The 27,978-nt window shown below is 41.9% G+C and overlaps 2 protein-coding genes across 13 annotated transcripts in view; one reads left to right on the top strand and one right to left on the bottom strand.

Annotated features, from left to right (window-relative positions):
- Nucleotides 1-8,919: 8,919 nt before the first annotated feature.
- On the bottom strand, nt 8,920-16,093 carry tstd3 (thiosulfate sulfurtransferase like domain containing 3). 2 transcript variants are annotated; one of them, XM_061777882.1, is made up of 5 exons: nt 16,037-16,093; nt 15,478-15,584; nt 15,180-15,353; nt 13,978-14,236; nt 8,920-10,646 (listed from the first exon to the last, which is right to left on the bottom strand). In XM_061777882.1, exons 1-5 carry the CDS (start codon nt 16,078-16,080, stop codon nt 10,592-10,594), a joined length of 639 nt encoding a protein of 212 aa, XP_061633866.1. In that variant the 5' UTR covers nt 16,081-16,093; the 3' UTR covers nt 8,920-10,591. The 2 variants fall into 2 exon arrangements, with proteins under 2 accessions (XP_061633866.1, XP_061633868.1); XM_061777884.1 differs by having other exon boundaries at nt 13,978-14,137.
- A 110-nt stretch (nt 16,094-16,203) lies between these two features.
- usp45 (ubiquitin specific peptidase 45) overlaps nt 16,204-27,978 on the top strand; it is a 68,361-nt gene continuing 56,586 nt past the window's right edge. For 2 of the 11 annotated variants that reach the window (XM_061777871.1, XM_061777870.1), the window contains exons 1-2: nt 16,204-16,344; nt 17,966-18,070. In XM_061777871.1, coding sequence (XP_061633855.1) covers nt 17,974-18,070 — 97 coding nt within the window. In that variant the 5' untranslated portion in view covers nt 16,204-16,344; nt 17,966-17,973. Of the gene's footprint in view, nt 16,345-17,965; nt 18,071-23,972; nt 26,449-26,787; nt 26,889-27,533; nt 27,700-27,978 lie in introns of those variants that run through there. The other 9 variants (XM_061777879.1, XM_061777876.1, XM_061777880.1 and 6 more) reach the window with 9 other exon arrangements.

Here is a 27,978-nt window from a genome sequence, read left to right as displayed (position 1 = left end):
TGGTGGTAGACTTTGCAACAAGGATGCAAATGGCTGTAGTGAACACTTTTTTCCAGAAGAGGCACGAACATAGGGTTACCTACTAGAGCGGAGGTAGAAGCACACAGGTGGATTACATCTTGTGCAGACGATGTAATCTGAAGGATGTTACCAACTGTAAGGTAGTGGTAGGGGAGAGTGTGGCTAGACAGCATAGGATGGTGGTGTGTAAGATGACTCTGGTGGTGGGGAGGAAAATTAGGAAGACAAAGGCAGAGAAGAGAACCATGTGGTGGAAGCTGAGACAGGACGAGTGTTGTGCAGCTTTTCGGGAAGAGGCTCTCGGTGGACGGGAGGAGCTTCCAGAAGACTGGACCACTGCAGCCAAGGTGATCAGAGAAGCAGGCAGGAGAGTACTTGGTGTATCTTCTGGCAGGAAAGGAGAGAAGGAGACTTGGTGGTGGAACCTCACAGTACAGGAAATCATACAAGGAAAAAGGTTAGCTAAGAAGAAGTGGTATACTGAGAGGACTGAGGAGAGGCGAAAGGAATACATTGAGATGCGACACAGGGCAAAGGTAGAGGTGGCAAAGGCAAAACAAGAGGCATATGATGACATGTATGGCAGGTTGGACACTAAAGAAGGAGAAAAGGATCTATACAGGCTGGCCAGACAGAGGGATAGAGATGGGAAGGATCTGCAGCAGGTTAGGGTGATTAAGGATAGAGATGGAAATAACCAGTACATCGACGTTCGCTAATTCCTAAAACATTCAGCCTGTACCTTCTCATTTCACTGATGACCTAGGAAAGTTTATGTTTCATGTAAGGTGCGGACATTCCATGCTTCTAGGCGGATCTTTCTGGCCAAGTAGGCTCTTTGTCACACTGCTAACTTCCTGCTTAATGTTTTCATCTGGAGTGATCATACTGCTCGTGGGTTGGGCAGCGTCCACTGTTGTGCCCGTGGATGTATAACTTAAAGCATTTGTCATAGGTTCTGTAGCAAAAATGTTTTACGGGGTGGAGTTGTTTGCCCCATAACCAATCCCCAACCTGGAGGACCAGGTGTTGCAAAACGTTCTACACTGCGAACTAAACTACTATGATACATAAATTGTTACAATAATACATCTTTGGTCGAGTCGATTAAAACGGAATCAAAACATACAACAATGGAAATATTTACAAGTTTAATCATTTTTTTAATTAAATGTATTAAATAAGATGTATGCCATTACAGCAGCATTGTAGACGAGTGGTTGGCACGTCTGCCTTACAGTTCTGAGATTGGAAGTTCAAATCAGGGCTTCAGGCTTCTTGTGTGGAGCTTCTTGTTCACCCGGTGCTTGCCAACTCTGGCTTCCTCCCATTCCAAAAAACTGTTTCCTAAGTTAATTGAAGACTCTTAATTTTCCTTAGCTGTGAATGGTTATTTGTCTATGTGAGCCCTGTGATTGGCTGGCAACCAGTCCAAGGTGCACTTCGCATCTTGCCCATAGCTGGGATAGGCTCCAGTTCAACTGCAAGCCTAGTGAGGATAATCCGTATGGAAAATGGATGGATGGATGGCATGAAATTGTTGTTTCAATGTAATACTGTATCTTCTTGCATCTAAAATTCATAATCAACACACATGGGTAACTTTCATCTTGAATTTATGCAACCATTTTTTTTTACAGCGTTTTTATATTTTATAATACAGTGCTGTTTTTATTTATAAAAAAACATGGTACAAAAAATGTTTTTTGGGGGGCTGGAACAGATTCATGACATTTAAATACATGTCAATGGGAAAACTGACTTGATGTCCAAGTAACATAAGTTACAAGCTTGGTCAGAGAATGAATTAAACTTATAAATTGAGGTACCACTCCAGTGTTAAATATTTCTGTCTGTAACATTTGCAGTTTGGTGACTTGATGCACTTATTTTGATGTTATGCAACTACCGTATATACTTACTATTAGCGTATACCCTTCAGTCTATTTTAAATTAATCTGTTGCAATACTTTTGCTTCGCGAAGATTTGTTTTTTCCCTGTTTGAAGCAAAACTAAAGGAAATGGTCTTACTGTTCCAATACTTTTTCTTCAATGGCTATATTTTATTTTATTTTTATTTATTTATTTTTTTAAATCTCAAACTTGTAAATTAACACCTGTGGAATCTTGAATGTTTGCACCAACCCAGGTTTCCATCCAGCCGTCATGTGAGGAGTTGTTGGTCACTATAGCTGACTACAAACATGGTATGACTGCTGCAGGAGCATTAGTGGCCATATTGTCCAGCTTGATAGTACAGTGGAGTAGAATAAGCCATCCATTACCACTGACTTTTCAGATTCACACTACCTATGACGTTGCCATTATGGCACTGAAAATTGGACAGCCATAAAGAGCAAGCCCCGGACAATCAAAGCAGAGAGTAGATGCAAAACTGATGTGATCTGCTCTGATGGGAAGAGGGACTTTAATTGAATGCCAAGCAGAAGCTGGAGGGTGACCTGATGAGAGCGATGGAAGAACAAAGAGCCCTGGCAAGATTTGACACAAATTAGTACTTATTAGTCTGGTCTGTTTTCGGCACATTAAAATCAAGAGTGTGCAGAAATTCAGGGGAAACAAATGGAATTAACTGCCACTGAGGGGAAATAAGGAGGCAGAAGATGGGGGCGGGTGATTGTAGTCTGAATTTTACAGTTGACATGGCACAGTGATATGAGGGGAGAAAATAGTGGTCAGGCCTGCTCCGGGGGGGGTATCTATTATACCAAAAGCATTATTGGATCAAACATTCACACACAGTCCTAATAGCCATCCTTTGCATTAAACAATTCATTGTCAGCATCTGGGCCAGAATATCATGCAGTAGGTCAGAACAATGCCAAAATGCGGAAACATCTGAATTTGAGAAATGCCAGTAATTACACCAAATGTGACAGAACCACAGCTACAGTATGACATTACTACATTATTGTTTGGGACCAGGAGTCGATCCTTTCTTCACCAAAGCTTTAACATTTCCATCACTTTGTTGTAGGTTTAACTCAGCAGTCCATTACACTTTGTCTCAGAATTTTTGTAGCTCTTTTCTGTACTTTTGGGTGAATTCCAGCTTGGCCTTTGCATTTTGAGGTCTTTGCATCTTCTGGTGTCCCCTCTCTTCTTTTGTTCCCAAAGTGTGAGCAAACAGTAATAGACTATCCCTTTACTCCTGCCCCCTTGAGGTTGTTTCTGAATAAAAGTTTTTTAGCCTTCTTTATAACGCTCAAGTTTGGCATCAACTGCTGCTATTTTACATACTCTGGCTTTTTAGACAAATTGTATTGAATAATTGATACTTTTGCTTTCGTCCAATTAATACATGAACCGACCCATAATAACGGTAATATTTACATGCGGTTTTAACCTGTGCATAGCAACCTCAAATATAATGGTACTTCTCCATACCACTGCTTTGTCTGACCATTGCTTCATAAAATTTGAAGTCTTGGCCCACCGCCATTGTTCTGACCACAACCAAAGCTATAGCAGCAATAATATTAGTTCTTCAATTACTTCTGCACTCACTGAACTGTTACCCTCAGCAATTTCTCATTTCCTTCTTATGTGGGTCCTATTGATAATCTCACAAACAATTTTATTGTGGCTCTGTGTAATGCTCAACACAGTCACACCATTAAGACCTAAAACACGTCCGAAGAAATTTACTCCTTGGTTCACAGATGAAACCATAGAACTAAAACAAGCATTTCGGAAGCTTGACTGCAAATGGTGTGCGACTAAACTTGGTCTTCCGTCAGGCATGGGGGGATAGTTCACTGAAATACAAGTACAAATACAGCTGAAACTAATTATTTTTGCAAAATAATTTGTCTTTATAAAAATAACCCTAAATACTGATACCGTAGCAATGCTAACCCAAAACCAGCCTACTTCCTACAGCTCCTTTTCAGCTGATGAGTTTATGCAATTTTTTTTTACTAAATTGAGCTCATTAGGAATGAGATTAAGGACACCGTGCCCCAAACCCGGTTGAATTCTTCGATCACAGAAACTAATATGACTACCATTGCCTCCCTCATTTTAAGTATTCCCTTGACAGACTCACAAAACTCGTTAGTGCGGCAAAACAGACAACATGCTTGCTTGACCGTCTTTCTGGGAAACTTGTCAAAGAGCTGTTTTTAATCTTAACTATAAATTCGTCACTCGCTGTTCCTGCAGCTTTCAAGACAGCGGTTATTCGACCCTTACTCAAAAGACCCAACCTCAACCTTGAGAGTCTTTGCAATCATAGGCCAGTGCCAAATCTCCTATTGCTTTAAAATACTCTTAAAAATTGTAGTACAACACCTTAATGATCACATGGCCTGTAGCAATCTATTTGAACTTCATCAGCCCCGGATTCAGGACAGACCATGCTACTGAAACGGCCTTTGCAAAAGTGACAAATGATCTTTTACTAGCTATTATTACACGACCTCAGCACTGCCTTTGATACGATTTTTCACAATATACTACTTGATCGGCGAGCACTTTCTTGGTTTAACTCTTATTTCGCCGTTAGGGTGCACCATTTAACTAATGGTAATGTGACCTCTGTGTATTATAATGTAACTTGTGGAGTCCCGCAGAGATCCGTACTCGACCCTCTTTTGTTCAGTATTTATATGCTGCCGCTTGGCGATATCTTACGCAAATATAAGATTAGATTTCATTGTTATGCCGACGATACTCAGCTATACATGTCATAAAAACTAACTAGCCCACGTGATTGCCATAATCTGGAGTCGTGTCTTGCTGAGATTAAACAGTGGATGTCCTGTAACTTTTTGCTCCTTAACCCTGAGAAAACTGAGCCCTTGATTATTGGCCCAGCTAAACATAGCCACTTGTTTAAAGACACCACCCTGAGTTTTGACAAAAGCACCATTACCCTAAGTGAGTCAGCAAAAAATCTCAGCATTATATTTGATTCAACTCTCTCCTTTCAAAAGCACATTAGGAATATTACCAAAACTGCGTTTTTTTTTTTTTCATCTTCACAATATCGCCAAGTTACAGCCCATCCTATCTCCTCGTGAGACAGAGATCATGGTCCACGCATTTGTTGCGTCTCAACTCGCCTATTGTATCGTGCCACTTTCTGGTCTTCTCATGACGAGTATTAAAAGCCTCAGGTTAATAGAAAACGCTGCAGCAAAACGTTTGACGAGGACGAGAAAGTTCATTCATTCATTCATTCTGGCCAACTTGCATTGGCTCCCGGTCTACTTGAGATGCGATTTTAAGGTCCTGTTACTGACTTATTAAATATTACCCGGGTTAGCACCCTCTTATCTCGCCGACTTAGTTGTACCGTATGTTCCATCAAGAAACCTACGCTTGTTAAACACTGGTGTTTTGGTGACTCAGAGAGCCAGAAATAAATCCGCAGGCTCTCGAGCATTATCTATTCAGGCTCAAGTACTCTGGAATGCCCTACCTGCAGACATTAAAGCTGTTACCTCGGTATAATTTTTTAAAATCCCGATTTAAGACTTATTTCTACTCTTTAGCATTTAGTTAAAAGTACATGTAGGACTGCTTTACTGCCGCAAGTCCTACCTCCTCGTCTCCTGCTCTGAGAGATGGCTTGGTGACCGAATCTGAGGCTATTGCTGTTTGTGTTCTGCACCAACCAACTGGAACTAGATTTGAGGTGGACCACTTCCCCTGAAGTTGTTGCAAAGGGGAATTCTGCTCTGACTGACCAGGCCAGGTCCTGAGGCAGAACCACTGAAGGTGTCTACCCTGCGGCACCTTTTTTCTTTAAATGGACGTATGCTATCTTAATGAACATTGTACAGCATCTTGCCATCGTCATGAACAATGGACAGCAACGGACTATGTGATAAATGTTGCCCACTTGACATCCATTGCAGCCTGGTCATCCTGGAAGTGGGATTCCCCCCCCTCCTCCTTCTGGGGTACCTTCTCAAGAGGGGCTTTTCCATCAACCAGCCCCAGGAACTTTCTGGTAGCAGGAGTTCCTGCTAGCAAAAGGTTCTTGTGGCCCATGTAGTTTCTGTTTCCATTGCACTTATAAGTTCAGGGTAGCCTAAGTAAATGAGGCTGATGTTGCTAATTACTGACACCTACTGGATGTAAAGGAAAATGGAGGCATTTCAAACTTTCAACATCTTATGTTATATCTTGATCTAAATTTCAAGTATTTTTGATACCTTTAAGACCTAACCCTTTATCCAGGTGAGGCAATTAGGACTGATTCTCATTTGCAATGCCAACCTGGCTGCACAGTCTTTGAGGTAGGGAGTTTTTTATATACAAGCGCATTTCAATACATTAGGAAGATATTCTATTTTATTGAGATGACATACCAAAATAGATTGTGTAACAGAAGCTTGCAGATTACTGTAGATGTGATTTATCAGCTGGAATATGCAATAGGGACATGAGCCTGAAGCCTTACAGTTTCATTACAAATTTGAGAACAATAAATCACATCTAGTCATCTGCAGGCTTGTACATTTATTTATTCAAAAAGTTTTTCTAATGTCTTGGCCTTCAGGCGATTAAATTTTTCTTCATGTTCATGAAAGTTTAGGATGTAATATATATTAAGTTAAATATTAATATTAGATATTTGTTTCTATTTTGCTTTGTTTTACTCTGCTTTCTGCAGCCAGGTTAGCATTGGAAATGCAGTACCCTACCTGGATAAAGTTCAATAAATAAATCAATACATGACTTCATGGACAGGTCTGTTAGTTATAAAATCAGACATGCAAACAACCAAAGGCATGAAAAAGGTGACAAAAAAAATACATTGTAGGCCGCCGCAGAGAGTTCTTTTGATTTTAACATAAATTAAGCAATCTGGAAGACTTAAGACTACAATAAGGCAAAATTAAAACAATTTCTTCACGCAGAAAACAATTTTACACCGCTCAAGTACATGTGGATGTACAAATTTAATATTAAAATTAAATTTGCCTAATTTATTTGCTTTTTTGTTCTGGCCCATCTCCATCTGCACCTGATGCCTGCTACAAGCTGTGCCACATGAATAGCATCCTCCTCTTTAAGCACTCTCATTCTGGAATTTTTTTTTACTAAAATCATTGCCTGTTTCACTTCATTTTTTCACTATTACCAACTTCAAAGACTGAATGCATCCTCCAGGTAAATATTAAGTACAATATTTTTCTGTTTTTATTGGTTATTTCTGAATTTGACGTTAGTTCATTCTGTGTTGTGACATAATCCCTAACATCGCTCCATCGCTTTATACACTTAACATTAACATCTGTAAACTCATCAGATAATTGTAGGCGTGTTTCCTAATTAATACAAGATGTACTACCGGATCAACGGTTGTCGCTGATGTTACGTGTGCTTCGCGGTTCCGCTGGAAACACAACCCGCACCACCTCAACGCGAAAATACAAAAGACCAGTGGAACAAATAGGACACTGGGTGATCTGATGAGCAAAGATGTTGCATAAATGTAAGAGGATGTCCACTCCAGACGTTGGTAGAGTAGCCAAATATTGTACTCAAGTAAGAGTACAGTTACTTGACAATAATCTCAAGTAAAAGTAAAAGGTAGTCCTCCCAAAAAATACTTGAGTAAGAGTAAATAGTACACAGTGAAATAATTACCCAAGTACTGAGTAAATAGCACAAACATCCATCCATCCATCCATTTTCTGTAGGGCTTAATCCTCACTAGGGTCGCACGTGTGCTGGAGCCCTTCCCAGCTATCCTCAGGCGAGAAGCGGGGTACACCCCGAACTGGTCGCCAGCCAATCGCAGGGAACATACAAACAAACAACCATTCGCGCACACATTCACGCCTATGGTGAATTTAGAGTCTTCAATCAACCTACCATGCATGTTGTTTGGGATGTAGGAGGAAACTGGACTACGCAGAGAAAACCAAGTGTGGCTCAGCGGGAAAACATAAAGATCGGTGTTTGGAAGCCTCGCGCCCCTCAGCGCTGACCAAGGAAAACGCACAGGCCCACTTGGGCACGGACCTCCGCTCCTTAACGGAACAGAGTAGCTTGCCGCGGTGGCAAGGTACGCCACGCTCGATTGGTGATTCGAAGCTTTGCTTTTCAGTGTATTTTCATCCTCTTATTTCTAGCCTACAGAAGTCTGTCAACCAAATCAACGTTTGTTAGCACAGCCCGCCCCCAAACAAGTTCCTGGTAGTCTCAGAAGACCCTACCTGCCAGGAGGAACAAACAATCCAGGGGAAACCTTCCATACCCTGGTAGTTTTTTTTTTCTTTGGTGACACGGGGGTAACTCAAACTACAAGGGTAGCTAGGCAAGTTCCTGCAAAGTTTCCTGCGGTGGAAAAGCTCCTAAGGTTACATTATTTCCCCAAATGTAGGGTTTTTAGTTTTTCCTTGCCCCATTGGGGTGATTTAGATAACGGGACGTCGTCAATTATGGCCAACTGTGGGCCTGTGAAGCCCTTTGATACGCTTTTGTGATTAAGGGCTATACAAATAAACTTTATCTACCCATTTGTTGTCTGTTACTTAGTACACAAGTTTTTGTTGTTCTACAGGACAGCCATTATTCAATAATTGTATTGGCTGTGGCCAATGTTTGTGCAATGACTATGATTGATTTTCCATCTTCTCTCAGCTTTACAATTATTTTTTACCCATAGACAACTCTCCGTGATTCAGGTTTGCAACACCTGTAACTAGTATAAATGCAGTCCTTAAAGGCAAAACCAAAACATAAAACTGAGCATGCCATAGACTGTCAGCACTACTTATTGTTTGCATGCAGAAGTGGGTAGAGTAGCCCAAGTACTCAAGTAAGAGTACTGTTACTTTCGAACAATATGACAAAGTAAAAAGTAGTCATCCAAATATTTACTTGAGTGAAAGTAAGAAAGTACTCAATGAAAAAACAAGTAAATATTACTTTTATTATTATTCTTAAGCAGAGCATGAACATAAAATAAAATTTTAAAAACAATATATGGGAGTTGACACACACCTGCCACCATTAAAAATTTTAACTGCCCAAAAACACATACATTGGGCCCTACAGAAACATTTGCTTTATCCGTTTAAATGACTTCATGAAGAAGCTGCTTGCTGAACAGACGTGTGTGCGACACCATAGTGCTAATGTTGCCATATCCACTGCCAAAACAACAATAGAAACATCTGCAACTTAACGCAATCAGTTTTCTCAAGTTAGAAGTGGGCTGAAATGTCCACTTGTATATATACACACACACACACACACACACTGAGAAACGTATTTTGAAGAATTGCCTTAAGGTAATACAAAAAAAAAAAAAAAGATTTGAGTATTTGGGAAAAAAAAAATCATGAAAATGGCAATTGACATTGACAAAAACATTGAGTCTTTACTGATGCATGTGGACAGGCGGAGATCAGTTTCTTTGAATCAACGTTGGCATAATCTATTACTTTCACTGGGAATTGACTATAGATATTCCATCCATCCATTTTCTGAGCCGCTTCTCCTCACTAGGGTCGCGGGGGTGCTGGAGCCTATCCCAGCTGTCATCGGGCAGGAGGCGGGGTACACCCTGAACTGGTTGCCAGCCAATCGCAGGGCACATAGGAACAAACAACCATTCGCACTCGCAGTCATGCCTACGGGCAATTTAGAGTCTCCAATTCATGCATGTTTTTGGGATGTGGGAGGAAACCGGAGTGCCCGGAGAAAACCCACGCAGGCACGGGGAGAACATGCAAACTCCACACAGGCGGGGACGGGGATTGAACCCCGCACCTCAGAACTGTGAGGCTGACGCTCTAACCAGTCGGCCACCGTGCCGCCGACTATAGATATTAAATTATGAAATTGAACAACAGTGAGTGCGATTTTTCATATATATCTATTGACTTTCAACTTGCTGCTACATTTTACTGAAAAGAAAACAAGGTCCCTCGTCAAACAATTACTGACACAGCTGATAGAGGAATCTGTTGATATTCCATCGAAGGTTGGTGATAGTGACCATTAAAACTGAATACAATCATCTCAGTTCGCAGAATGTGTCATCTGAACAAATTCCATGTTTTTTTTTTCTTTAATGAACAAACTCAATCAAATATATAGGACAGTGGGACTGAAAAGAGAGAAAAACTCATTCAGAGGTTTACAAACATTGTATGGAAAGTTGCATTTAACAATACAACATATTTACATCAACTTGAAATGTATAATTATTCACAACATTCAATAATAAACTTTAAACTTGTTTAAATACCATGCATTAATTAAAGCGACAGGGTAATAATAAAACATTGGCATATTTGCCATAGTCTATAATAATCAGCAGTCTTAAATGTTACAGGTAGTAAAGGGTTTGTCAATAATTATAGAGCAAACTAAATTTGCAAATATTTCAAGTATTTTTGTAGTAGTACTGGTAAACAAGCTGATGCATGTTTAGCCAATAATTCTGATACGTTTTGGGATTCACAGTCAAAACAAAAAAATATTTTACAATTTACAGGAACTCTTATTAAATATTTAATTACAGATAAGTCAGGTGTAAGAAAACAATTTTAAAAAGCTTGAGTTTTTGCTAAACCTTCAGTTTTGATCATTTTTTGCCCAGTCTTGCCATCCACCCGGGTAATGCTGAACTCTGAAATAGGGGATAAAATGAGATAGTGAAATGGGAGGAAAAGATGGTGAGTTAAACATGTATGTTTTAATCCTGATGTGATTAACTTTTGTTGTTTTCTTTAGATAGTAGTCACAATGTATTGGCATTTGTGAACAACTGGTTGAAAATAGGAACTGTGAGCACAGAACATGGACACCAAACTCTCACAAATGCGCCCTGCCAGTGTGTCACTCATATTGTGTTTGCTGTATTCACTACTGTGACAATTTAAATCCACCCATCCATCCATTTTCTGAACCGCTTATCCCCACTAGGGTTGCGGGTGTGCTGGTGCCTTCGGGCGAGAGGCGGGGTACAACCTGAACTGGTCACCTGCAGAGCACATACATTATAGACAACCATTCACACCTATGGACAATATGGAGTCTTCAATTAACCTACATTGTATGTTTTTGGAATGTGGGAGGAAACCGGAGGACCCAGAGAAAACCATCACAAGCACAGGGAGAACATGCAAACTCCACACAGGCGAGGCCGGATTTGAACCCAGGACCTCAGAACTGTTAGGCGCATGTGCTAACCAGTTGGCCACATTTTAAATCACGGTCACATTTTGTTCAATGCATGTGTGAACCTTAATTTCTTAATGTTCATCTTGAAGTTGGATGTGATATTTTTTTTTTGAAAGAATATGTAAATAGTACTTTAATCAAGCATTCATGATTGATAGAATAAACATTTCCTATGAGATGCATACATTTTTTTAACCAACATTATTTCGCAAGACAAGATCAATAACGGCGGCACGGTGGCCGACTGGTTAGAGCGTCAGCCTCACAGTTCTGAGGTGCGGGGTTCAATCCCCGTCCCCGCCTGTGTGGAGTTTGCATGTTCTCCCCGTGCCTGCGTGGGTTTTCTCCGGGCACTCCGGTTTCCTCCCACATCCCAAAAACATGCATTAATTGGAGACTCTAAATTGCCCGTAGGCATGACTGTGAGTGCGAATGGTTGTTTGTTTCGATGTGCCCTGCGATTGGCTGGCAACCAGTTCAGGGTGTACCCCGCCTCCTGCCCGATGACAGCTGGGATAGGCTCCAGCATGCCCGCGACCCTAGTGAGGAGAAGCGGCTCAGAAAATGGATGGATGGATGGAAGATCAATAACATCCAACTTCCTTGTTACAATAACAAAGGTTCGAATTAGGGCTTCACGATATTTAGTTTGAGCATCGTCATTGTGCACGTGCACCCAATAGTCAAATCGCAGGGTCTGCTGCGATGTTGGTTTACGGTAATATTCGGTGAATCAACTGTAATATTAAAAGTGACCAGCAGAGGAACCTGTTTGAAGCTACTGCATTTTGTATTTCGCTCTTCAGAATGAAAGGACTGTAGGTAGGCAGACGGGAGCTGCATGAGTGTGAAAGGGGGGGGGTGAATGTGTTCTTTTGTAATACAGTCCAAACGTGTAAAAATTAATTACTAGGGGGGGCACAGTGGGCGACTGGTTAGCATATCCCCCTCACAGTTCTGAGGACCCGGGTTCAAATCTGGCCTCGCCTGTGTGGAGTTTACATGTTCTCTCCGTGCCTGCATGGGTTTTCTCCGGGTAGTCTATTTTCCTCCTACATCCCAAAAAACATGCATGGTAGGTTAATTTAAGACTCTAAATTGTCCGTAGGTGTGAATGTCAGTCCGAATGGTTGTTTGTTTATATGTGCCCTGCGATTGGCTGGCAACCAGTTCAGGGTGTACCCCGCCTCCTGCCTGCAGTTAGCTGGGAGAGGCTCCAGCATACACGCGACCCTAGTGAGGATAAGTGGTGTAGAAAATGGATGAAATTACTAGGAAAATTATTTAAATCAGAATGCTTGAGTTAAAACACTGTACGATCAAACTGCGATATGGAAAATTTTTGTTTTGTAAGGATAGAATAAATATTTTGTTTATATAGTCAGCCAGAGCTGCGAGGAATGCAAATTTATGTCCTTTCGCCAACATTCCCTTCATACTGTGTTGGGTGTTTTTGTTTGCGCATTAAGGACAAAAGTCCTGTCTTTGTTTTAATTCCTAAATAAAAAAAGAACGCAAGTTTTTCCTTATGTTTTTGAGATTGTAGTGTGAAAGCTGCAGCTGGCTACTGGTGTGGACTGAATGGATGGCAACCAGTGTTGCCGGTAACGTGTTACAAAAAAAAAAACATTTTGAGTAACGAGCACAGTAACGCGTTACTTTCCTCTGGAAAGTAATTAGACTACAGTTACTTCTATCCACAAATAGTTACTTTTGCATCATCAATGGCTCTCTCAAAGTACTACTTCGTAACTGGTGAATGAAAAAAAGACCAGTCCAGCTGTATGGAAGCATTTAACCGAGACCGCTTTTTTTTTTTTTTTTTTTTAATAAATTGAAGAAAGCAATTGGGAAGTGATTGTTTATTACACAATGCACAGTGATGGTGCAGTACCATAAAAGTGCAAGTAAATGCACGATTTCACCGTCGCCACAATATTTTTATTTTCCTGAGTAAAAAATGTATTTGATTGTTGTTACTTTTTTATTTACACATTAGGAATACAGTTTCGCTTGCATGTTAAACGCACAATGCATTGTGGGTTAATTTATCCATATGGAAGTGCGCGGTCATAACTCGGTCATGGAGGGTAAGGACTGACTCATTGAAGGACTTACAATACTTAATGAACATTTACAATGAAAAGTGAGAACTTTAAACGTCGTCTGGAGTCTGGACTGTGAGCTCGTTGAACGCGCTGGATGACTGATGTCACGTAGTAAGTGCAATGGTGTGTGTCACTCACTTTCATATTTACGTACACGCACGCACAAACGCATGCACACACACGGTTGCCTTCATGGACCACAATCAGCAGTGTACTGAGAATGGTGTGCTTGTTTATGTTTAGTGACTTACGCTAACTGTGTTGGCATGTCAAGTCTGCACTAAGTTGCTGATTTAATGTGGCTTAAACCTCACTAATATTTAAGTTATTTGTTCATGTTGATGACATCATTCTGTAACTTGTGTGGCGTACATTATCACGTAATACGGTACGGTTAAGCTAATACTTTTTTGTACAATGGATAAGGGATATTCCCCGCCATTTGGCAGCTGCTGATAGTAACTAAAATGTTACTTTTCTTAACTTAGTTACTTTTGAAATTAGGTTATTAGTAAAGTGACTAAGTTACCTTTAAGCTAAAGTAATCAGTAAAGTAAACAATTTACATTTGTTTTTTTCCAGAATCTTGCGGCCCTCGTTCCAATCCCAATAAATTTCCATTAACATCCAATTTTCCCAGGATTTTGCAACCAAACTAAGAAGTCTTACTCTTTGTATCCCAGTTCGGAAGCCATGTCAAGTGCAGTCTTGCTCCTGATGCCTGCCAGGCAGGTGAACACAATGTTGTCTACCTGCTGGGGCAGCTCTCCACCATACTTCTCATTGAACTCTTCCGGACCTAGCTGCAGAGCGGTGTTCACCTGCCCCACTGCAAATGTGAGTATATAGATGATATTCTCAATGATTCTCAACTGGTGGGTCGAGACCCCAAAATGGGGTCGTGAACCTATTGGTGGTTCGAGTTCAGCTAGTAAGAAAAAAAGACAAGAGGTCGGTTTCCGACAGTCCCAGTATGACACTTTGACAAGACGAACAATTAAGAATTAGCTAGTTTTCTGGACTATGCAGGAAGACAGGATTGATCATTTTTGCCTTTGATTGTTTTACATTTATGGCCTAAAGTGCTATTCATACAAAAAAAATACTGCAACTATGACTTTACTACTGCATTAGCATTTGGCTTGTGATACACTTTAGCGCACTCCGACTTATGTATACATTTCCCAGGTTGGACTTGCCTTTTATATTCGCTACACCTCAACAATATAGAGTTCATTTAAAGGTATTAGGTAGCCATGAATCTACTCCCTAACAAACAGTGCATCTCAGCCTCTGACTACAGATATCGTGGGTAGCAATATGCATTCGGCGCTACGTCAACGTCATTTGAATAACAGTGGAGGTTTGAAAGACAACTTGCACAGTACAAACGCAAACTGCAGCAGCATATAAAACGGCCTTCCACGTTTTTACGGTATGATCAGAATTCGCTGTCTACATCTTTCACTTCCTCAAATAAAGACAAACTATTGATGTTACACATTTCTAAACAGAGATCAGTGAAATTTTGCAGTTGTATTTTGTGTGGTTTCAATAGTTAATTAGAATATATTTATTTTTGAACATGCAGGTATCATGTTCATCCTCAGTTTCCTAATAATGTCCTCTTAAAGGTACTTTGAACATGTACTAAGCATGTGCAGATATGTTTAAAAATGGGCTATTTTTAACAATACATTTCAAAACTTAAGCGACAATAGGAAAATACCGACTTTAGGGTGACAGTTGAGAACCAGTGCCTTAAATGGCCCTTTGCTAACACAAATTAAAGCATGGCAAATCATATTTGCCAATCAATGGGTCCACGCCCCAGTAACAAATGTTATAAATGAAGGGAAGACAACACTTACAAGGGATGTTGATTGCGCCGGGGATGGCGCCGTATTCTCGGAGCTCCCATGGCTCTCTGACGTCTATAACGACTGACTTGCTACCGGCCAAGAGCTTCTTCAACTGCTCGTAAGTCACATCAGTGCTCGGTGGCACCGAACCGAATCTGCGGCAGCCGAGCCACAACTCTGGAGCTGAAGGACAACCAGACAACTTGCCACATATTGAAAACGTGGGAGACATTATTGTCGGGTTTTGTTATATACATACTGGTAAAAAATCGCGTGAACTGTTAACAACGCAAAACAGAAAACTCACTTGTGTCAAGGCGTGTGTTGGAAAGTCCTCCTGGCAGGGGGATTCGTCCGCTCGGGACAAAGGCACTATGAAGGACGTCACTGTCCCAGCACAGTCGTGGGGCGACTCTGGAAAATCTCACACACATTCGGAGAGCCATGAGCAATTACTAAGTAGAGTCTATAATAAGATGAATTATTCTTACAAAACTTCGAAATGTAACGCAGCCCCACCAGCTGAGCATGCGTAGAGTACGGGTCGCGCAAAGGACCAAAGTTATAGTGTCACATACAAATATAAAATACAAAATAAAATAACTTAAAAATGAAATAGTACAACACGACTACATTTTTAGTCCCCACTAAAGTAGTAAAAAATATGAGGTATTAATGTGCAACACGGAAAGTGAACAAATACACGGACTTGAAAGATTTAACTCGTAAAGTGGAATTAACTGATTGTTTGGCGTTTGCTTCGAACGGATATCGAATTCTTACTACTTTATTTTTTTCCATCACGCCCATTCTAAAACCTTTTAAGTATGACTGTTTAAAACGTCATCCGAGTATTTGAGCGTTACCCCAGTTTCCTGCTGTACTTGAATGCAACGCTGCCGATTGCCATATTGCTTCCGAGTGCGTCACATGTTTATTTGGATTGCTATTTTATGCTGCAAAATCTAGTCAAGGGTAACAGTGGATTTATTTTACGTACATGTTATTCCATGGGTTCGGCTTTAGTTCGCAATGCCCTTGTTTCCAATTGTACAAGCAGCAAAAAGTTACGTTAATTGTATCATAAGTGGTGACAGCCTGTGGCTAGCCAGGAAGAGCTAGCATCGCTTGTTTGAGCGAACACTGTCAATCACTGGAACGAAAAAATAAAGAGGTGAGTTCCTTATGTTTTCCTGATGCATCCCGAATGTCGCTAGCAAAGTGTCACCTTGCTGTTCATCTTCGACACCTCTATCTGTTCTATAATGCTAGTTCCGACTGTGCTGTAATTGAAATCATTTAACCCTGTGAACGTCTCGAATAAAGTGACTTCCTTATCACTTAAAAAAGGCATCCCTTGTTGAATGCCACATAATTTATATCTCGGCCTAACAGAAAATTATATTCAAAGGGAGAATATTTTGATTAAATATATCAACTGTTCAACATGTTATATTAATTTGACTAATTGTATTAGCCTCCAACTGTAGCGCACAATGCTAGATTACACCTAATGAATGAAGAGATAATTTACTCGGATGCACGTTGGATACCAGTCACAAGTTGTGCACATTGTTTTTCTGTTGTCTGACATGGCAAGTAGGGCTAGTTGATAAGGGTTTTTAAATTAAATCTGTTTTTTTTCCCCCCACAAAAATCTAATTTGAAATGTTCCCATTTTTGTGTTGTTACATTATTCTTTTTTAAAAAAAAAAATATTTTTGAATTAATTTATTTATTAACATAACTTCAACATAAATAATTATCCATCCATTTTCCAAGCCGCTTATCCTCACAAGGGTCACAGGCGTACTGGAGCCTATCCCAGCTATCTTCGGGCAGGAGGCGGGGTACACCCTGAACTGGTTGCCAGCCAATCGCAGGGCACACATAAACAAACAACCATTCGCACTCACATTCACACCTTGGGGCAATTTAGAGACTTCAAATAACCTAGCATCCATGTTTTTGGGATGTGGGAGGAAACCCACGCAGGCACGGGGAGATCTAAATAGCCAAAATACGGGACCTTTAAACTAAATGTTCCCTCATGAGAACAATGCCCGTTTTTGAAAATACGCGCGTAAACATGATCCTTAATAAATTTGAATGTTAAAAATGTTAAATTTAACATAATAAAATGAGCTGTCAGACTGTATGGCTCGGCTTATGTCTTTTTAAAAATTTTTTAAAGCCTATTCCCACAGTCCTCTCCAGCTCTCCTTTACTATTTTCTCATCTGGAGATCAACAGGTGATGCAGATGACCATGCTGCAAAATATTTGCAGCATGGATGTACATACCTTGGGTCAAAGGTTTCCAACATATCAATAAAGCACTGGTTTTGCAACGTGTAAATGGACACCATGTCTTTAGCAAGGTTCAGCGCAATTGGCCCTGTGATTGTCGACCAACAGGCTCCTTTCATGTCATATGCAACTCAATGTTAAAATGATTCCCCTCATGTATGTTTCTGAGCAGGAATTACATTTTCTTGGCACTTTTTGTAAAGTAGTTGCTAGAGATGTTGAAAAAGATGCTAAATATAGCGACAATTCACAAATTTGTCAGCACTGTCTATGCTTTTGTAAACTAGCTTCACTCTGCTCGTAGCCATGTTGTTAGTCAAGCATTGCAAGACGCACTTTGAACTATGGAAGCTGCTAAAAAAATAGAATGGGAAAAAAATCATCCTGACAAATAAACTTGAACAAATTGATTGAATGGAAAGTGAAAAGAACAATTAAGAACAGTGTGATTGTTTGGTGTCATAACGTCAATGTCTTAACCTGCAGAGCTCCAAATGCGTCTTAAGGACCCCCTGACAGCCGCCAACATGACTAAGCGGACAAATAAACCACGAAAACCTCGAGACGAAGATTCATCAGATGAAGTCGGTGGTAAGTCACAGAAATAAAATATTCTTCCACACTTTTGTTGTTGTTTTAATAACTGAGCATCATTGACTTCTTATAAGATTTTTTTTTATATACTGAATGTAATTCATTTTAGATTAACGCAAAAAAAAGGTATACCGCAAAAACAAGTGATTCATTTTTCTCATTTAATTAAGTAATTATTTTTCCAGCCTGCCGGCACGATGGACGACTGGTTAGCACGTCGGCCTCACAGTTCTGAGGACCCGGGTACAAATCCGGCCTTGCCTGTGTGGAGTTTGCATGTTCTCCCCGTGCCTGCATGGGTTTTCTCCGAGTACTACGGTTTCCTCCCACATCCCAAAAACGTGCGTGGCAGGTTAATTGAAAACTCTAAATTGGCCATCGGGGTGAATGTGAGTGCGAATTATTTTTTTTGTTTATATGTGGCCTGCGATTGGCTGGCGACCAGTTCAGGGTATACCCCACCTCTCTCCCGACGATAGCTGGGATCGGCTCTAGCACGCCTGCAACCCTAGTAAGGATAAGTGGTATGGAAAATAAATGAATGTTTCCAGCATATGAAATGCAATAGTAGTAAAGGAAAAAGCTACTCTTTGTATATTAGTTTTTGGAATATTTCACTGTTCCACTAGAGAATCACAAGTCAGTTTACTTGGCATCTTTCTTGGCAGTAAGTTTGACTATGTTAGCGACAAGGTTTGCTGTTGTAGAGATTCGTAGGACGGACTGCAGGTGTTCATCAGTGAGGTGACACCTACAGCATCTGACGTAAGTATTTAACTCGTCACCATTTTTCTCACTAAATATACTTCTCAAGGTGCTATTGACCTGAAAATTTCACCAGATGTTGGGAACAACCCAAGTAATCCGTATATACAAAGAAAGGAAAACAAATAAGATCAGAAATTCAGTTGTGTGTAAAAATATGAAATGACACAGGGAAAAGGTATTGAACATGTGAACAAAAGGCGGTGCAAAAAGGTATGGAAAGCCAAGACAAGACCTAAAATCTATCAATAATCAAACAGCAATCAAGCCCCTTGTCGGTGCAAATGAATATTAGCTGGTTCAGTCCCAATTGATGGCCTACAAAAAGGTCTCATTGCCAAGGTGTGAAGTCAAGACACATCTAATGATGGGTAAGAGCAGAAAGCTGTCTCAAGACCATCGCAAACTAATTGTTGCAAAACATACCGATGGCATTAGTTACAGGCGCATATCTAAGCTTATAAACGTTCCAGTGAGCACGGTTGGGGCCATAATACATAAGTGGAAAGGCAATCATACCACCATAAATGTGCCTCGATCAGTTACTCCTTGGAAGATTTCTGAGAGAGGAATGCAAAGAATAATCAGAAGAGTTGTCCAAGAGCCAAGGACCACATGTGGAGAGCTTCAAAAAGACCTGAAATTAGCAGGTACTGTTGTCACAAGGAAAACAGTGAGTAATGTACTCCACCGCTATGCCCTGTATGCACGCTCATCATGCAAAACCCCATTGCTGGAAAAAAAAAGCATGTCAAAGCTCGTTTAAAGTTTCGACAAGCCATTTCAATACTGGGAGAATATAGTCTGGTCGGATGAGAGCAAAATTTAATTGTTTGGATGCCATAATGCACACCAAGTTTGGAAGAGAAATGGCACTTCACATCACCCTAAAAACACCATACCAACAGTGAAGTTCGGAGGTGGGAACATGATGGTGTGGGGCTGCTTTTCAGAAAACTGTACTGGTAAACTTCACATTATTGAAGGAAGCCTGAATGTACTGAGACATTCTTGACAAAAATCTGCTGCCATCTACGAGGATAATGAAAATGAAACAAGGGTGGACATTTCAGCAGGATAATCATCCGAAACATACTGGCAAGGAAAAAAATAATGAAGCTGCTAGAGTGGCCCAGTCAATCAACTGACATGAATCTAATGGAAAATCTATGGAAAGAACTGAAACTCAAGGTCCATAGAAGAAGCCCACGGAACCTTCAAGAGTTGAAGACTGCTTGTGCGGAGGAATGGGCCAAAATCACCCCAGAGCAATGCATGCAACTAGTTTCTCCATACAGGAGGCGTCTTGAAGCTGTCATTGCAAACAAAGGCTTTTGTACAAAGTATTAAATAAATACTAGTTGGCGTGTTCAATACTTTTTCCCTGTATCATTTCACATGTTTACACACAACTTAATTTGGGATTTTATTTGTTCTACTTTCTTTGTATGTATGGATTACTTGGGTTGTTCCCAACATTTGGTGAAATGTTCATGTCAATAGCACCTTTAGAAATATATTTAATGAGCGAAATGGCGACGTGTTAAATACTTATTTAAGCCGCTGTAAGTGCCGCGAGTTCAGGGCTAATTTTCGTTCGCTTGTGAATGGTGTTTTTCATTTGTGTGTTAGCTTTGAGCTAGCATTTTTTTTTTTCACAAAAATGAAGAAATGAAGGCTGTATTTTATTTGAACATTACATAAGTGTAATTATTTTGTTTGTGAGTTTATTTTTACAGTGAACTTCAACTGGAGTGTAAATAAATGACTTTAAGCAAGCAACATTCACTCTTACTCCTTGCTACTATGTTAGCACCTTCGGCAACCTGTTGTTATGACCACGTGGGATCTGTATGCCGTCTGGGCGCTGCTGGATAATAGTGCTGGAGCGGAGTAAGGAATGGACTGCTTTCATAAGAGTGGTAAAATCTGAGATTTTAGATCCAATCCAATCTGATACTCGTTTATTTGGTGACATAGGACCGTTTTCCTATCTGAAAGATCGGATCGGGACGCCTCTAATCTAAATGACCTCCTTTGATTCGGTTATAATACCTCATCCATCCATCCATCCATTTTCTTCCGCTTATCCGAGGTTGGGTCGCGGGGGCAGTAGCCTCTCAGACTTCCCTCTCCCCTCTCCCCAGCCACTTCATCCAGTTCTTCCGGGGGGATCCCGAGGCGCTCCGAGGTCAGCTGGGAGACATGGTCTCTCCAGCGTGTCCTGGGTCGTCCCCGGGGTCTCCTCCCAGTGGGACGTGCCCAGAACACCTCACCAGGGAGGCGTCCAGGAGGCATCCGAATCAGATGTCCCAGTCACCTCATCTGGCTCCTCTCAATGTGGAGGAGGAGTGGCTCTATTCTGAGCTCCTCCCGGATGACCGAGCTTCTCACCCTATCTCTAAGGGAGAGCCCGGACACTAGTAAACTAATTTTGGCCCGCGTGTATCTGGGATCTTGTTCTTTCGGTCACGACCCACAGCTCATGACCATAGGTGAGGGTAGGAATGTATATCGACCAGTAAATTGAGAGCTTCGCCTTTCGGCTTAGCTCCTTCTTTACCACAACGGACCGATACAAAGTCCGTATCACTGCAGACGCTGCACAGATCTGCCTGTCGATCTCCCCTTCCATTCTTTCCTCACTCATGAACAAGACCCCAACTCCTCCACTTGGGGCAGGATCACATCCCCGACCTGGAGAAGGCATGCCACCCTTTTCCGACGAAGGACCATGGTCTCAGATTTGGAGGTGGTGATTTTCATCCCAGCTGCTTCACACTGCTGCGAACGGCTCCAGTGAGAGTTGGAGATAACGGCTTGATGAAGCTAACAGAACCACATCATCTGAAAAAAGCAGAGATGTAATACCGAGGCCATCAAACCGGACTCCCTCTACGCCTCGTGCTTAGAAATTCTGTCCATAAAAGTTATGAACAGAATCGGTGACAAAGGGCAGCCTTGGCAGAGTCCAACCCTCACCGAAAACGAGTCCAACTTACTGCCGGCAAGGCGGACCAAACTCCGACACTGGTCGTACAGGGACCGAAGAGCTCGTATCGGGATTCGGTACCCCATACTCCTGAAGAACCCACCACAGGACACTTTGGACACTGTTTCACGGCCAGGACGAAAACTACACTGCTCCTCCTGAATCTGAGATTCGACTTCCCGACCGACCCACGTCTCCAGCACCATTGAATAGACCTTACCATGGAGGCTTAGGATTGTGATCCCCCTGTAGTTGGAACACACCCTCTGGTCCCCCTTCTTAAAAAGAGGGACCACCACCCAGTCTGCCAATCCAGAGGTACTGTCCCCGATGTCCACGCCATGTTGCAGAGGTGTGTCAACCAGGACATCCCCACAACATCGAGAGCCTGTAGGAATTACAGGCGAATCTCATCCAGCCCTGGGGCCTAGCCACCGAGGATCTTTTTAACCACCTCGGTGACGTCAACCACAGACAATAGGAGAGCCCGCCTCAGAGACCCGAGACTCTGCTTCCTCATGGGAAGGCGTGTTGGTGGAATTGAGGAGGTCTTCGAAGTATTCTCTCCACCGGCTCACAACGTCCCGAGTCTAGGTCAGCAGCACCCCATCCCCTCTGTACATAGTGTTGATGGTGCACTGCTTCTCCCTCCTGAGACGCCGGATGGTGGACCAGAATTTCCTCGAAGCCGTCCGGAAGGCTTTCTCCATGGCCTCACCGAACACCTTCCAAGCCTGAGTTTTTGCTTCAGCAACCACCAAAGCTGCATTCCGCTTGGCCAGCCGGTTCCCATCTGCTGCCTCAGGAGTCCCAGAGGCCAAAAAGGCCCGATAGGACTACTTCTTCAGTTTAACGGCATCCCTCACCGTTGGTGTCCACCAACGGGTTCAGGGATTGCCGCCACGACAGGCACCGACCACCTTACGGCCACAGCTCAGGTCGGCCGCCTCAGCAATGGAGGCACGGAATACAGTCCACTCGGACTCAATGTCCCCCGCCTCCCCCAAAACATGAGCAAATTTCTGTTGGAGGTGGTAGTTGAAACCGCTTGTGACAGGGGATTCTGCCAGACGTTCCCAACAGACCCTCACAATACGTTTGGGTCTGCCACGTTTGGGACCTGCATCTTCCCCGACCATCAGAGCAAACTCGTCACCAGTTGGTGATCAGTTGACAGCTCCATCTCTCTCTTCACCCGAGTGTCCAAGATATGCGGCCTAAGTCCGATGAGACGACCACAAAGTCGATCATCGAACTGCGAACTCTGGTGTCCTGGTGCCAAGTGTACATGTTGACACCCTTATGTTTGAACATGGTGTTCGTTATGGACAATCCGTGATGAGCACAGAAGTCCAATAACAGAACACCGCTCTGGTTCTGATCGGAGGGCCATTCCTCCCAATCACACCCTTCCAAAGCTCATTGCCCACGTGAGCATTGAAGTCCCCCAGCAGAACGATGGAGTCCCCAGCGGGAGTGCTCTCCAGCACCCCCTCCAAGGACTCCAAAAAGGGTGGTACTCTGAACTGCTGTTTGGTGGATCGGCACAAACAACAGTCAGGACCTGTCCCCCCCACCTGAAGGCGGAGGGAGGCTACCCTCTTGTCCACTGGGGTGAACCCCAACGTACAGCGACCGAGCTGGGGTTCAATAAGTATACCCACAACTGCTCGGCGCCTCTCACCATGGGCAACTCCAGAGTCGAAGAGAGTCCAACCCCTCTCAAGAGGACTGGTACCAAATCCCAAGCCATGTGTGGAGGCGAGCCCAACTCACACACCAGCTCAGGCTCCTTCCCTGCCAGAGAGGTGACATTCTACGTCCCGAGAGCCAGCTTCTATAGCCGGGGATCGTATCGCCAAGGTCCCTGCCTCTGGCCACACTGCACCTGACCCCTATGGCCCCTCCCATAGGTGGTGAGCGCATGGGAAGGGGGACCCACGTTACCCTTTCAGGCTGTGCCCGGTCGGGCCCCATGGGGTTCAGGCCCGACTACCAGGCACTCGCCTTCGAGCCCAACCTCCAGGCCTGGCTCCAGAGGGGGGCCCCGGTGACCTGCGTCCGGGCAAGGGAAACCTCAATCCATTAATATTCTTCATCATAGGGGTCTTTTAGCCATGCTTTGTCTGGTCTCTCACCTAGGACTTGTTTGCCATGGGTGACCCTACCAGGGGCGTGAAGCCCCAGACAACTTGGCTCCCAGGATCATTGGGACACACAAACCCCTCCACCATAAAGAGGTGATGGCTTCCAGCAGGGGTATAATACCTCTTTGTTTTTTTAAATAATAAAATAAAAAACATTGACGTGGTGTTTCTTCTAGTAATGTGCAGTTAAAGGCGAAGTATGTCATTTGACAAAAAAAAAAAAAAACACGGAAAAAAAACCCAAAGACATTTTATCAGATATGTTAAAACTCTGCATGTCCTGACAGAAAAATATTATTTACTCTATATGATCTTTTGAAAACTCTTCTCTCTCCAGCTCCACCTAATGCCTCTAATTTAAATTTCATTATTATTTTGAAAAGTCTCTGTGACGGAGGGAATTATCCAATCAGACACTTGCACGTGTCAATCATTTTCTTGTCAACGTGCATAACACGCCAGAAGATCTGGGAACAATGGCAGATGTGGACAGTTCGTCGACAAATCCAAAAATGCTTGTCCCTCGTTTGCCAACAACTGGGGTCTTCTCATGCAAGAAAACACAAGCAGGGTAAGAAACGATAAAGGCTAAAAAGAGGGCATCTAATATAGAGAGAAATAAAAGTAGGGTAAATATTTTACATGAATTCTTGACGTGGCGTGAACTCAGGCATTTGATCGGACTTGGAAGCAACGTGGAATTGGCTACAGTCCTGCTGGACAGGTAAGTGTGTCACCTATTTTAATTTGTAATTAAGTGTACATTCCCCAAAAATATAACTAATGGCGTTGTGTTGATATACATTATTAACGCTGTGTTCGTATGTACTAGGGCATGGGACACGGACGGCTTGGCTAACAAACAAGTTCAGCCAAATAGCATCATTTGCTAGCAATAGTAAGCCAGTGTTAGCACCATAAAAAAGCCAGCATTAGGTCAGATTTAGCTGCGACATTGTAATGATTTAGTAATCGGCGCTTAAGCAGCATGGAGCAGTAGTAGGTGATTTGACACGCTCGCTCCGTCGTCACGTCACGAAACCCCACAATGTGGGGTTCACTTTAGATCATATCCTATGGAAAAGCTTGACATTACCACAATTGTATGCAAGGAGTGCAAAATGCGAACGAGGTATTTTGGAAACAACAAACGGGCTCATTTAGCACGACATCACAACGAGCAGGTCAAACAAATCTGCTTAAAAAAAAAAAAAAAAAAAAAAGCTTTGCCGAGAACAAGATTTAGATTTCGTATGAAGACGTTGGTTCCTGTTTTTCTAACTGGGGCTATGTGTGGAAGCCACATTGTTACAAACTTGAATGCAATGTTACATCCCTGCAGGCTCTATTATTGTCACGGATAATGCTGCAAACATGCTGCTACTGCTGCACACACAGATTGCTTGTTCTTTCTGTGATTATATTGTGTATTTGTGTGGGCCTTGTACTCACGAAAAGTATTCATCGAGCTCAATGCCTTTTAAGAAACATTATCACAGAAACAGAAATAAAGGGTTGGATGGATTGTGCAAATTAAGCCCGTACTATTCTGAAGGGCTGTTACATGAATTTAAAAAATAAATAAAAAGTCCCATGTCATAAAAGCTGCTTCTGACATTCTGACAGAGAGGAGGATTTTTTTCAGAAGGTGGAGTACATGACATTGACATCCCCACGGGCGAACTCCAGCAGTTAGTCCCATGGTATTTACTTTACAATTCTTTACACAAGCGCTACAATAAAAAAAAAATTCCTTTTGTTTATGTAGTTTGTCATCGGTGGACATCAATGAAAAGTAATTCAAAAACATAAACGTCTAAGTACTTTTCTGGAATGTTGTAAAGTTTTTCTTTTATTTATTTTTTTCCAAAATTTGTATGTAAACTTTACTGTATCTTGATGTTCTTTTCACTTGCATTGACTGGGAAGATGAAGTCAATGACAAGTGGTGCATTGAAAAAGAAGCATTATATGAATCATTACTGGAAGATTATGTAACCTTTGATGTTTCCTCAGATGAGACTGATGAGGATTTTAGGCCTCATGCCTCCATAAGGTAGTGTAGACACCCTCTACTTCCGCATTTAGTGTGCTTATTGTTTTTGTCATTTCGCTGTTTCATAGTTGGTCTTAAACTGAATTGGAGGTGCTCTGAACAGCAAAATTCGTTTGGATGCCCTTTCAACAATCAGCATGGAGGATACAGTGCATGGCGTTTGAGAAAACATGCCAGACCCATCAACAACAGAGACACAAACATTACCTGGTGCCGCGGAAGTAACTGTTGATGATGATATGGGAAAACCTGCATCAATTGTATATCATTACACTCTGATGCAGCTTTCCAGTATCTCCATCTACCAGTCAACATTTGTCCAGCTAAGGACCTCAAAAAAGGGACAGTATGCCAATCCCCTGGACCATTCGAGATCCATATTACATCCAGGAGAACCGCTTCTGTAGTTCATTGGGTGCGTCAGAACTTATTTTGTGATTTAGTTTTTTTTTTTTTTTTTTCGGTTTTTGATGTTTTCGACACCATACTGTTTGTGCGTCCCAGCCCATGAATGTCGGAATGCTGGCAGGGGACTTTCTCTCTTCCCATCTTGTCTTGTCCTAGTCCAGGTATAGAAAAACATCAAGTCGTGTAGCAGACCCTTCGCACATTTAGGGTTGAAAAAGAAAGACTATCATTATATCTTACAAATGTTGAGTACCATTTTGAGCAAAAGGTACAGTAGAAATGCATGTCAATTTTCCTGTTTTTGTCCCTTTATAAATAAGCCAATAAATATAAAATGTAATTACAGGTTGTCTGGCACAACACTTGATGATCCTCGGTGACTTGGCTTATTGTCAGGGAAACGGTGCCATCTACTTGGGAACTGTTGCAAACTGAGCAGAGGCCAAGGTGAGTTCTACTTAAATGGCTGTCTCATGAAATAATAATGTACAAATATGCAGAATGTAGTCGTAAACATACATGTACATGCTTTCTGACATTACTGAGTAAAGTCATTTTAAAAATTTCTCAAATAATGTCAAGTCTATTTGTAGTAATTTAGATTTCTTTTACAGTTTTGTTAAAATTTATTTTCAGTGTTATTAGTATTTTAGGTTGTATGTGTGAGATTCTTTCTGAGGGACACACTGCCAAGGGGTTTGACTGATACGAGGCAACGCTGGAAAACTGGAGAAACCTCTTTAAATTTACTGTCATCAAGCTATGTTTATAATCTGTAAATAAAATTTTTAAATACTTAAATTGTTTAATTGCTTTGTTTTAAGTTTACATTCCATGATCAAGCATTATATAAGGCACTGGTGTTTATAAGCTGGAAGGAGATGAGAAATTTGCAGACATTCCTGAAGGTAAATTTAAAAAAAGAAATTACACATTAGCGATACAAGGTGGCCTTCGCGGAATTGTCTGTTGTTCTCTCCAGGGTCACAAAAGTTATCAACTGTCCGGATGTCATTCTACATCCATCTGGCTAGCTGCAAAACTCCCTCGTCCAAGATCGAGGTGTCCATGAAATTTGCCATTTGTCTGCAGACACCAATCCGTTGATCAGGGGCTGAAGAGTCGGACGAGCTTCAACACGTCTCTTGGCGGACGTCAAAACATGGAGCTGGGGTCACGTTGCAGAAATTTCTTTATCACACTGTGTGATTCGTCTAACCTCCGTCTTGTCAACTCTTCGGTAAAGCAAGACATTATGGTGATTAGATTTTGTGTTTGTGAAATTGGCTATCCATTGTTACAAATACAGCATCTATTCTTTCTGATCTCCACATATATAAAAGCAGCCTGTAAAATTATTTAAACCATTCCCTCATACCCATCCCATGAACAAAAATCTAATTAATACAATACAGTACCGTTTCTTCTGTTTTCATTCTTCGTGAGGGCGGCTGTGGCTCAGTAGGTAGAGCGGGATCGTCCAGTGACTTAAGGGTAGCTGGTTCGAATCCTGACTCCAACTGTCTGCGTGTCAAAG

This window comes from Phyllopteryx taeniolatus, chromosome 6 (assembly GCF_024500385.1).
Source record: "Phyllopteryx taeniolatus isolate TA_2022b chromosome 6, UOR_Ptae_1.2, whole genome shotgun sequence".
NCBI lineage: Eukaryota > Metazoa > Chordata > Actinopteri > Syngnathiformes > Syngnathidae > Phyllopteryx > Phyllopteryx taeniolatus.
The sequence above is the reverse complement of the archived record's forward strand: the minus strand, read 5'-3'. Positions and strand labels throughout refer to the sequence as shown.

Excerpts from the sequence above, each read along its gene's own strand:
- tstd3 (XM_061777882.1), bottom strand. The coding sequence starts at position 16,080 with ATGGCAATCGGCAGCGTTGCATTCAAGTACAGCAGGAAACTGGG. Across the intron at positions 14,237-15,179 it reads CGGCGCAATCAACATCCCTT|CTGAACTCGAACCACCAATA; the intron begins GTAAGTGTTGTC and ends TTTTCTTACTAG. Across the intron at positions 10,647-13,977 it reads TCCGAACTGGGATACAAAGA|AGTTCAGCATTACCCGGGTG; the intron begins GTAAGACTTCTT and ends CCCCTATTTCAG.